Genomic DNA, 12,097 nt, shown 5'->3' on the forward strand with positions numbered 1-12,097 from the left:
TGGATTGGACCTTGATGCTGGACCAAGCTCAAATATTAGTTGGTCCCAGCTTAGTCCATAGGCTCAAAGCCATCCCCAAATAGAATAATTATTCTGGAACAACATAAAGTACTTCTTTTTTTTTTTTTTTTAATGTTTATTTTTGAGAGCAAGAAAGAGTGCAAGCAGGGGAGAGGCAGAGAGAAAGGGAGACACAGAATCTGAAGCAGGCTCCAGGCTCTGAGCTGTCAGCAAAGAGCCCAACGCAGGGCTCGAATTCACAGATCATGACCTGAGCCTAAGTAGGACGCCTAACCAACTGAGCCACCCACATGCCCCTAGAAAGTACTTCTAAAACCTCTGCTCACCAAGAAAGTAGTGCACACCGGAGGAGGGCAAAAAATGTAAATCATTGAAACCAGAGGGTTCCAAGTTCTGAAAGTAATTGAAATTGACAAGTGGATATCCTTGTGTGTTTGCTTGTGGTGGCCACCTGGGTCAATGAGTGGGTGTTGAGGGGACTGCAGCAATGCAGAGATGGGCTGAATGTAGACCTATTCCTTCATGCCCTCTGAGGTACGAAATGTCAATAAGGACTGTTCTGTTTGCCAACCAAGAGTCAGAGACTGCGGATAGCTATGTGGCAGATTCCCAATGGCAAGGCCTTGAACATGGCTGACAAGTCAGACATGCCCAGCCCCCTGGGGCTACCGATGGGTCTTGATAAGAATGGACACTATTTTGGGGCTGGACTTTGCTTAACCAGTGTTCAAAGCAAATGTATCAGAGTAATAGAATCTGAACAGAGGATATTACACCAAATTTGGACCACTGAATCATATTTTTTTTTAAATCATATTTCTTCAGACCAAAGAAAATGCTTTGCAGCCCATAATCTCTAAAATGGGCAAAGAGAGGGGCACTTACCTGGCTCAGTTGGTAGAGCATGCGACCCTTGATCTCGAGGTCATGAGTTCAAGCCCCACATTGGGTGTAGAGCTTACTTACTTACTAAACATACAAATAATGAATAGAGAATTGGAATTCGCAATTGAAAATTGGTTGTTTAAATCAGGGGGTGTGAAGGAATATAGGCATGAGTGTGTGCTTACATTCAAAATGAAGGGGAGTATCCCTCCTAGATAGATTCCTTTGTCTTTCTGGTAGATCTGGCTATGAGCATCTGAGGGAGGATGCTAGTAGGACTGTGCAATTCTTCCCAAGGCAAAAGACTAGAACTATATTTTTTTCATTATTGGGGTGCCTGGGTGGCTCAGTCAGTTAGGTGTCCAACTTCAGCTTAGGTCATGATATCACGGTTTACAAGTTTGAACCCCAAGTTGGGCTCTGTGCTGACAGCTCAGAGCCTGGAGCCTGCTTCAGATTCTGTGTCTCCCTCTCTCTCTGCCCCTCCCCTGCTCACATTCTGTCTCTCAAAAATAAAACATTAAAAAAATTTTTTTTAAAGTATTATGTTAGAATTCCTTAAGGGCCTGATAGGGGAGGATTGTGCTTTCATTCTGTCTGGCAAAATTAAGGTTAATAGTGAATGCAGCTATATTCCCTGGTGGTAAAAATAGTCCACCAGTTCTGTACCTATGTAACCCTACCTGTTACTGAAACCCAATTTCAACTGCCCTTCACTCAAAAAGCTAATACACAAGAGACTAGTTTTGATTGGAAAGAAATATGAGCTTTATTCAGGAGAGAATGGCCACCTGGAGAGAAGGCAGACCTGTCCAAATGCCAACGCTGAGGTTTCTGCCCAGCCCAGAGATTTTTTAAAGCGGTTAATCAGTTAAGGGAGTGCAGTGGTCTGTAACAATTCTTGATTATGTGCAGACTCGTGGTACTAGCTACAGATGTTATTTTGGTGCTCAGAGGTTGTGCAAGGGAGTCTGGTTCCTTGTTGCCCGGGAGTGGTACAACAGAGTCTGGTGATGTGTAGAAGGTCTCTGTTCTTTTTTTTAGGAAAGAATGCATGATCTATAGATATAGAAAGAAAGGTTTAATTAGTCAATCATACAGGCTAAGGATGCTTACAAAAGCTAGTAAACTTCTAGGTTGGCTGGAGGGCTCCAAGTGTCTTCATACCCTATGGTATGAATGGGGATGGACTGATGGGGAGGTGCCTACCAAACTAGAACTGCTGCCTGCAGTACAGACTGGCACAGTGACCCAACGTAACTTTCAGAAGGTGGAAAAGTGTGGGTATAAATGGAGGGAAGGAGGAACAGTAGCTGAGGATAAATGAGTAAATGAGTTGTGTAAGTGACAGAAATCCAATATTACATTAATACCTGGAAAGTAGATCAGAATAAAAGATAACCTTGTCTCTTAGCTCCATTACACGTACTAGTTGCCTGAAAGGATGAAGCCATTTCTGGTTTTACAACAGTTAAGATCTAGAATGTGTGCCTATAAACCTGAGAAGCCTCGCCCTGGGAGACATTTTCACATGAAAGGATAATGGACCGGACTAATTATTAATTATTGAATGGACTCTAGTAATATGTTAGTATCTTTTAATTCTTATAATCTTTTTTGTTACAGATCCATGGCCTGTGGTATAAGAAAAACATACAGGGGCGCCTGGGTGGCTCAGTCGGTTGAGCGTCCGACTTCGGCTCAGGTCATGATCTCACAGTCCGTGGGTTCGAGCCCCGCGTCAGGCTCTGTGCTGACAGCTCAGAGCCTGGAGCCTGTTTCGGATTCTGTGTCTCCCTCTCTCTCTGACCCTCCCCTGTTCATGCTCTGTCTCTCTCTGTCTCAAAAATAAATAAAACATTAAAAAAAAAAAAAAAGTACTTAAAGAAAAACATACATGTTGCCTTTGTCTCTGGTTTCTGGCACAGAGCTCCTAAACACTCTAGTTATTTCCTTAGCGAAGAGTGTTTTTGTTATTCATAACAAGCCCCTTTGAACCACACAAAAAGTGTATGCTAATGAAGTGGCTCAGGATAGAGCCTCTAGATAGTACAGATGAAGGCTAGTCACTAGAAGACCAAATTGGTATTTAGAAAGTTGGAACTTTCAGTCCTACCGCACAGCCTCCAGGGAGGGGAGACAAAGTGAGGCTGCAGATTGAGTTCAATAAAACTATTCAACCTGGCACTATTACGTACCCAATGAATGTTAATTCTTGATGCTATGTCCTTTTCATGGTTTTTCGAAAGCAACATTCAAGAAAAAAAAAACAAAAACAAAACCAAATGCCCTTCAGTGTGTAACGGGTATATGGTGAAACTGGTATATCCATATCATGGAATACAAATCAGCAAAAAAGAAAAAAAAAAAAAAATGAAGCACTGATACACAGAAATTAGATGAAGCCTAAATAAGGACATTACACTGAATATATCAGTGGTTTCCAGGGGTTGGTTTTGGGTGAGAATGTGACTATAAAGTGGTCATATAAGGGAACTTCTTTGGGATGATGATGGATCCTGGTTCTGGATCCTATCACCTGACAAAATTTCTTAGAACTGTATAACAACAACAAAAGAAAGTGCACGTGAAAACTGATGAGATCCAAGTAAGATGTGTAGAGTTTCTGCGTTATATCAATGTCAACTTACTTTAATTGGGCTATAAGATATAGTTGTAAGATGGTATCACTGGGGAAAGCCTGTGTGAAAGGCACAAGGGAATTCTATGTACTATGTCTGCAACTTCTATGGGAGTCTAAAATTATTTCAAAATGAAAATTAAAAGAAAAAAAACTGTAAAAAATGAAAGAAAAAAGGAAGGAAGGAAGTTTTTACTTCCAAGATACTTCCAACCAATGTCTTCTCTTTATGCTAAGAAGTAGAACTGAAGAAAAAATACATAGCAGATAAATGTGAAATGAATATGAACATATATAGAAGAGTTTCTGAAAAACATTTGCATTGTTTATTATTGCTAATTGTGTTATATAACCATGCAGATCAGCAGATGATTAAACTTTCAGATCTGGCAGTGAGTCTTAAATGCAATAAACCTTTAAAATACACCTTTATTGGGGCACCTGGGTGGCTCAGTCAGTCAAGTGTCCCACTTTTGATTTTGGCTGAGGTCATGATCTCACAGTTTATGGGATCGAGCCCCGCATAGGGCTCTGAGCTGACAGTGGATGAGCCTGCTTGGGATTCTCTCTCTCCCTGTCTCTCTCTCAAAATAAACTTAAAAAAAAAAACTTAAAAAATACACCTTTACTGATCTTTTTAAGATCAACTACTTGAAAGAGAAGTACCAGTATTTAATGTCCCCATATTCTCATTTGTGTACTCCAGATGCATAGGAACATTGTAATATGTGCTATTATTGGACCACCAAATATACATCATTCCCTTGCCACCCAGACCAGAATGTTCCCCAACTTTCCAGCCTGAAATATCTCCTAGCTCACTCTGAATCCTCTGATAACCCAGAATCAATGTTGATATTCTCATATTTTCCCTGGACCCACTTCAAATCACTTGGGCTCTTTTAGTGTAATTTAAAACTGAGAATTACCAAACCCATTCCAACCAATGTTCAAGAATCTTGCAGCAACCAAACTCCCAGTTCAAATGTATTCCATGACATTAGCCAGGGTAGATATAAAGAATCATAAATAATGAAGCCATTAGAAAAAAGTAAGACAAGGCAGAAATTAGTGGAACTTAAAGTTGGCAAGGGAGATGAAATTTTAAGTCAACCTTCCTATTTACCCTATTTATATCATTATCTATGTTCCATCAGGCTGCCAAATTACTTTTTTGGTGTACAGTTAAGTTACTTTTGGTTTCATTCAGAAGCTAATTAACCCAATCAAAGACTACAATGGTAATTGTAGAAATAACAAAATCTCATTTGTTAAAAGATTTCATACCATTAATTTCCTTTTTAAAGAAATTGGTAGATTTAGGGGCACCTGCATGGCTCAGTCAGTTGGGCATCCAACTTCAGCTCAGGTCATGATCTCACGGCTCATGGGTTTGAGCCCGAATCAGGCTCTGGGCTGACAGCTCAGAGCCTGGAACCTGCTTGGAGCCTGGAACCTGCTTCGGATTCTCCGTCTCCCTCTCTCTCTCTGCCCCTACCCAGCTCACTCACTCTCTGTTTCTCAAAAATAAATAAACGTTATAAATAAATAAATAAATAAATAAATAAATAAATAAATAAAACTACACTTAAAAGAAATTGGTAGATTTAAAAATCACAACATAGGGTGTCTGGCTGGCTCAGTCAGAGGAGCATGTGACTCTTGATCTTGGGGGCGTGAGTTCAAGCCCCATGTTGGTTGTAGAGCTTACCTAATTAAAAATAATAATTTAAAAATTAAAAATCACAACATAGATTTCCCTTTTGGCTTCAAGATGGAACTGATAGTATACCTGAAAGACCTTACTGAAGGTTTCTGAATATCCTTGTCTTTAACAGGATTAATAAAGATCATTTGGTTCAAACAAAGCAAACACAAAACATTTTCCCTTTGTACACAAAAGGAAATTTTGTGTACAAATGTTGTGTGATTAAGAAGTTAGTAATTCATTTTCTGAATCTTGGTCTTAAAATCAGCTAAATCAATCTAAACTGCAGTGACCCACAAAGTAGAGGGAAGTAGAAGCAATAATCCTATTGCAAGAAGGAATCATGAGGTATTAGTGTATGAATCCAACTTCATAGGCTGAAGTTTGCTTTACCATTTGCTGGGGACTTGTTGAGTGTAGGTCACAGGGAAGGATGCTCAAGCAGCACATACACTCCTCAATGGAATACTTTAAAATTTGTGTCATCTTTTTCTCAGATATAGTTACAGGATCTCACATATATTGTGCTTATATTAAAATGAACAAAAAGGCTAACATCCTTCCTAAGAAACTGATCACTCTATATCCCTCAAATCATTTTATGGCATCAGGGAATTAATCTTTCCCACAAAACAAGACACAGAAAGCACACTCGTGTACCTGATATTTAATTCCAGACTTGCTTTCTTACCAGATGCCTGATCACATAGGCCCTCCTTTACATTTCTAAGAATGCTCTTCCCACAAATTGACCTTTAAGAACTCCTGCCAGGGTCCCAGATCAGGAATGGAGGGCACAGAGAAAAGCAACCTGTAGCTTCACTGCTCCCTCTTGTTTATTCCCCTGCTCCAATTTGTTCCACATCCCAGACAAAAAAAAAAAAGAGCTTCACCAGGCAGCACCACCAGCTCCAAAGAACCTCTCTGGATCCCTTCTGTGTCACCCATAGAGATCAGTAGAGGAAACTGCATCAGCCCCTTGCAAGAGACCAGGCAGGTGAGAATAAGTCCTGATACTTACAAAGAGGAGGAAATGACTGAAGAGGCAGTGAGTGGAATGTAGCAGAAAAGGACAGCAGAGGCGGACACTGCCTAACTTCAAACCATCTTTACCCTGTTGTCATTGCACATTTTTTAAAAATTGTGCTATGAAACACATAAAATTTACCGATTTATCCATATTAGAATATACAGTAGTGTTAACTATTTTTGTTTGTCTAAGGTCTCTAGAACCTTTTTCACCTTGCAAAACTGAAACTCAGTACTCAATTGAACAACTACCTGTCTTCTGCTTTCCCCAACCCCAGAACCACCATTCTACTTTCTAACCGTTTGACTATCTCATATAAGTAGAACAATGAAGTATTTGTCTTTTTGTGACTGGTTTATTTCACTTAGCATATGTGCCCAAGGTTCATCAGTATTGTTGAATACTGCAGAATGTCCTCCTTTTTAAAGGCTGAATAGCAAAGCATTCAATATATATGCCACATTTTCTTTATTCATTCATCTGTTGATGGACATTTCAGTTGTTTCCACATTTTGGCTATTCTGAACAGTGCTGCAATGAACATGGGAGTGCTGATATTTGAGTACCTGCTTTCAATTCTTTTGGATATATATCCACATTGCTGGATCATATGGTAATTCTATTCTTTTTTCCTAGCTTAAAATTTTGAGGAATATCTATGGTTTTCCATAGTAGCTGCACCAATTTACATTTCCAACAACGGTGTACAAGAGTTCCTATTCCTTCACATCCTCACCAATACTTGTAATTGTCTTTTGAAAAAAATAATGGTTACCCTAATGTGTGTGAAGTGGTATCTAATTGTAGTTTTGATTTGCATTTGCGTGGTGGTTAGTGATGTTGAGCATCTTTTCAGTCTTTTGTCCCATTTTTAAAATTGAGTTTGTTGTTGAGAGAGAGAGTGCAGAGAGGGGAGGAAGGGCAGAGGGAGAGAGAGAATCTTAAGCAGGCTCCAGGCTCAGCTCTGAGCCTGAAGCAGGACTCCATCCCACAACCCTGGGATTATAATTTGGGCCAAAATCAAGAGTCGGATGCTCAAATGACTGAGCCACCCAGGCGCCCCTATAGGTGGCCTTTTTACTGTTTCTTTTGCTGTTCAGCAGTTTGTCATAGCCCATACCACTGCTGAGGCCTTCTGGGGGCTGTAGTCCTAAGCGGCTGAGGAGGGCGGAAGGCAGAAGACTTTTTCTGCGTGGGTAGTGGTTAGAATCAGATTTCTACCGGACGGGCCTGGAGTGAACCAAGACTTGCTGGTCCTCGTTAGCAGAGATATAATTAATACCATTCCTTTTTCGGTCTTTGGATACTTCCTCAAATGGAGGCTCTGAGGAAAACCGACCCGACGCCTCGGCTGGGGAAGCAGGCCACGCCCCTCCCAGCCTACCCGTCCCTGTGTCCGCTCACAGGGGCGGGGCTTTCCGCGGGGCGGAGCTCAGGCAGGAGGGGCGGGGGCGGGGCTCCTGCAGAGAGGCTGGGAGGGGCGTCCGGGCTTCTCTGCGGATTGCAGCCGCTCAGCGACCTCTTCTTTTCCGGCCCGGATAAGCAGGACACCCCCATTCATGGACCGGGCGGCCGTGGCGAGGATGGGCGCGGTGGCGAGCGCCAGTGTGTGCGCCCTGGTGGCGGGGGTGGTACTGGCCCAGTACATATTCACGTTGAAGAGGAAGACAGGGCGGAAGACCAAGATCATCGAGATGGTGAGTACGGGGCTCGGTGCGCCCAAGCGCTTGATGGGCCGCAGGGTGTTCCGTCCGGCCTTACCTTCCCGCGCGGGCGCTTCTGGAATGCACAGGGCACGCTGGGGACCCATTCACCCCACGAGCGGCCACCCGGGGGCCAGTGACCCGGTCTGGACCCTCCGTGGTGTCACTCCTCTGGCCTTGGCTATGTCTCTATTTGAAACAGAAAGGCAGCAAATAGGTGATTCGGAAATAAGCCACCTCCTGCAGCCAAACCCGTTTCTCAAGAAATAAACTGAACGTTCTAGACTGGTTGTTCCCTAATTCCTGCAGCCAAACCGTTGTGACTGATCCAATTCGGACAGAGTTGTTTCTGCACCCTGGCTAGAATGACTTAGATTATGAAAAGGTGTAACTTCTCAGTGGTTGGAACAATGCCAGTTAACCCAGTTGGAATTCAGAATAGTTTATTTTGTATTTGAGTGTTATTTCTTCTTGTCTCAAACTGCCAGGAAGTATCTTTGTGTTCGTTTTTTCCCCCAAACCTCTTGCATAACATTTTTTTAGAAATTTATTTCCAATTTTATTGTAAAGTGTTTCAAGAATGTACCTATTTAAGGTACATTATAAACAATATTTGCTTCAAAATTGGGGATGTTTTTAGTTGTTGTTTTTATTTAAAACCCATTCGCCAAGACAAGTTACTCACCGAGTTGCGTTTTAACGTGTTTACTGGAGTGCATAATCCCATGTTTACTCACAATAATGTGCTATGCACATGAACATCTGGGGTCAAATATTCATGAAAAGTAAGTTGACAGTCTACCACCATATTAAGTAAGATCATTCTAGGTTCATATACTTGGAATACTTGAGCCTCAGTTACATGTTCTAATTGATTAAAGAAACTGTCCTGCTGGCCCCAGATTGAATTCAGAAATATTTTTCCATAACTAACATTATAAGATATGTCAATTCCCATGTCTCATATGCCACTAAGATTGATAAGTTTTGTTTATTGCTACAATTAAATTATTTTTAATGTTTATTTATTTTTGAGAGAGAGAGACACACACATAGAATGTGAGCTGGAGAGGAGCAGAGAGAGGTAGACACAGAATCTGAAGCAGGCTCCAGGCTCTGAGCTGTCAGCACAGAGCCCAATGCAGGGCTCGAACTCACCAACCATAAGATCATGACCTGAGCTGAAATCGGATGCTTAACTGACTGAGCCACCCAGGAACCCCTATTTTTTTCCTTCACCTCTATACCCAGCAAATATTTTTATTTCAGAAATTTCATTTTATTGTTGCTGTCCTGCTTATAGAACTGTGGGAGTTTCCTTTTGTTCCAAACCAAAAATTTATAACCCATGTGGTAGGAGAGGGGAACTAACTGCCATACCTTACTGTGTGTACTTAAACTATGGATTGGTCTGTTATATCACTTCTCTAAACCAAGTAGAGTTAAAAATCAATGCTTTCTTAAAATCCCACAGTGATACCATCCTAAGAACAGTTTGCTGTCTTTGTGAAAAATAATAAAAGCCCATCAGGCAGACCAACTTTACTTATGATTTGCAGTATAGAAATTAGTCTTTACATATACGTATGTATACATAATATGTTATATCAATTCAGAGTGTGATATATGTGCAGCCTGCTAGTAGCTTTTAAAAGGAAACCGTTGAAAGAGCTCTTTTTTTAATTTGTAATTTTAATAGGTTACTTTTTTAAAGGGAATAAACATTTGATTGGGATTCTGAAAATTTGGGTTCAAATCTTAGTTTTATCTCTTTGTAACAGCTGTGTTTTAGGGGTCATGTTCTGCCTATCCCCTACCCCATCTTTCAAACCCCCACCCTAGAGAATCTGTACAAACCTGTGAATGTCTAGTGGACATAGCTTAAACTGGTCACAAATAATGGAACTAGCAGGAACTACCTAAGCAGGGTGGGCCTGTTAGCTGGTAGGTAAGCAAATGACTTCTGGCACTGGGCTTAGATTATGCATTGCCTTAAGAATTTTTAACTAAAAGACACAAAGGTGTGGCTAGTGGGCTGAAACTGCTACAGCTGAAAGGTCCTTTAGGGCAGCGAGATAAATATACAGAGGAAGCCTGTCAGAAGACATGCTCAGGATGTTCAGAGTTCAGAGAGAAGAGAAACCGTTTCTCATAGTCAATATACTTCATTATTAAATACTTATTTTAGAACAATTTTACATTAACAAAATAATTGAGCAAATAAGTAGAGTCCCAACCAGTTTCCCCTATTACTAACATTTTACATTAGTATGGTACATTTGTTGAAATTGATGAACAAATATTCATACATCTTTAAATATCCATACTTTGTTCAGATTTCCTGTGTTTTTACCTAATGTCCTTCTCTGTCCTGAATTCCATCCAGGGCACCACATACATTTTGTCATCGTGTGTCCTTATCTTGACTGTAACAGTTTCTCGGATTTTTCTTGTTTTATCTGTGATACAATAAGAAATATATATTTGGTGTTTGGCCCAGGTTCCTGCCACACAGCTCCTAAAACACTTGGACTCTGGGAAGCTTTAACAGTGTCTTTTCTATGCTAATGAGGTGGACTGGTAGCCGGGGGGGGGGGGGGCCAAGATGGCTTCAAGATGTGGGCTGGTTGATTGAAAGATCAAGACATGATTAGAGCAGTAGAACTTTTAACCCCCTTTCCCTTCTGTGAGGAGAAGGGGTTGGAGTTCCTGGCCAATAATTCATTTAATCAAACCTACCTACATACCAGATGTCCATAAAGACCTCTAACTTTAAGTGTTTCGTATTTTGCCCTTGCTTCTCTTTCATTTGGCTGTTCTGAGTTATATTCTTTATATTAAACCTGTAATAGTAATTAAGCACTCTCCTGAGTTCTGTGAGTTATTCTTGCAAATTATGGAACCTGAGGAGGTGGTTTTAAAAATCCTCAAATTTAGGGTGGTAGGGAGGGGAGGGTGGGTGATGGGTATTGAGGAGGGCACCTTCTGGGATGAGCACTGTCAAATTTATTTGACAATAAACTTCATATATTGAATAAATAAATAAATAAATAAATAAATAACAATAAAAATCCTCAAATTTACACCCAGTCCATCAGGAGTATGTTTGGCAACCTGGAACTCATGACTGGCATCTGAAATGGGGACAGACTTGTGGACTAAGTCCTTATCTCGTGGGATCAGACACTAACTCTAGATAGTGTCAGAATTGTATTGAATTATTGGAAGAGTTGGAAGATTGTTGGTGTGAGGAAGAAAACCCACACATTTGGGGTCAGAAGTGTTTATAAAAACAGATAAATGTAATTTAATAATATCCAACTCATGGTAACTGCTTAATAAGTAGTAGATGTTATTATTATACCAAAACACAGACTATCAGCCACTCTCATAGCCTACATTTTTTCCTTATGAACTCGATTAGGGCATAATTTCTAACCACTGGTATTATTTTCTATCTTTATCTCTCCTAAGCCTTCATTGTAAAAACTACTCTAATTATCCTCAGTAAGGATGGCTTGCAATTTTTATAAACTGGACTGAAAAGATTAAAGTTGCCAAGCATGTATATAGAAGTTGATACATATGTAGTAGAATTTTGCACAAATCAAACTACTATTGGTGATGAATTGTTTTAAGGAATGAATTCCCCCACCTCTCTTAAATTCTTGCAGGTTTCAAAGTCCTTCCTCATTGCTATTGACCATCACTTACCACTTGCTACTGAGTTTTAACTCACTATTCTAACCAAACATGCCTGCTCAGGTAGGACCTGTTCTTTTTGCGGCCCTTTTGGTTACTCCTAATAAAAAAAAGATTCTGGAATAAAGCTTAAGTATTTATTGCTAGTTTCCTACCAGGCAGAGAAACCCATTCCAACGCAATGTTTAGGCTTTGATAGATATACTCTGAAGGAGGGAAAGGTAAACATATGTATCTTTCATACAGGTTTTTTTTAATATACAACTTAAAAAAAATTTTTTTTGAATGTTTATTGAGAGAGAGACACATACAGAGCATGAGTGGGTGAGGGGTAGAGAGAGGGAGACACAGAATCCACAGCAGGCTCCAGGCACCAAGCTGTCAACACAGAGCCTAATGTGGGGCTC

General features: G+C 40.5%; 2 protein-coding genes across 10 annotated transcripts in view; both read left to right on the forward strand.

Moving 5' to 3' along the window:
• LOC106968679 (RP9, pre-mRNA splicing factor) overlaps positions 1-12,097 on the forward strand; it is a 209,694-nt gene that overhangs the window by 53,594 nt on the left and 144,003 nt on the right. The gene's annotated exons all lie outside the window — the stretch shown is intronic.
• NT5C3A (5'-nucleotidase, cytosolic IIIA) overlaps positions 7,771-12,097 on the forward strand; it is a 52,541-nt gene continuing 48,214 nt past the window's right edge. The window contains exon 1 of one of the 3 annotated variants that reach the window (XM_015065038.3): positions 7,771-7,982. In XM_015065038.3, the coding sequence (XP_014920524.1) occupies positions 7,845-7,982 (138 nt within the window). In that variant the 5' untranslated portion in view covers positions 7,771-7,844. The remainder of the gene's footprint in view (positions 7,983-12,097) is intronic. The other 2 variants (XM_015065042.3, XM_015065040.3) reach the window with 2 other exon arrangements.

Source organism: Acinonyx jubatus, chromosome A2 (genome assembly GCF_027475565.1).
Source record: "Acinonyx jubatus isolate Ajub_Pintada_27869175 chromosome A2, VMU_Ajub_asm_v1.0, whole genome shotgun sequence".
NCBI lineage: Eukaryota > Metazoa > Chordata > Mammalia > Carnivora > Felidae > Acinonyx > Acinonyx jubatus.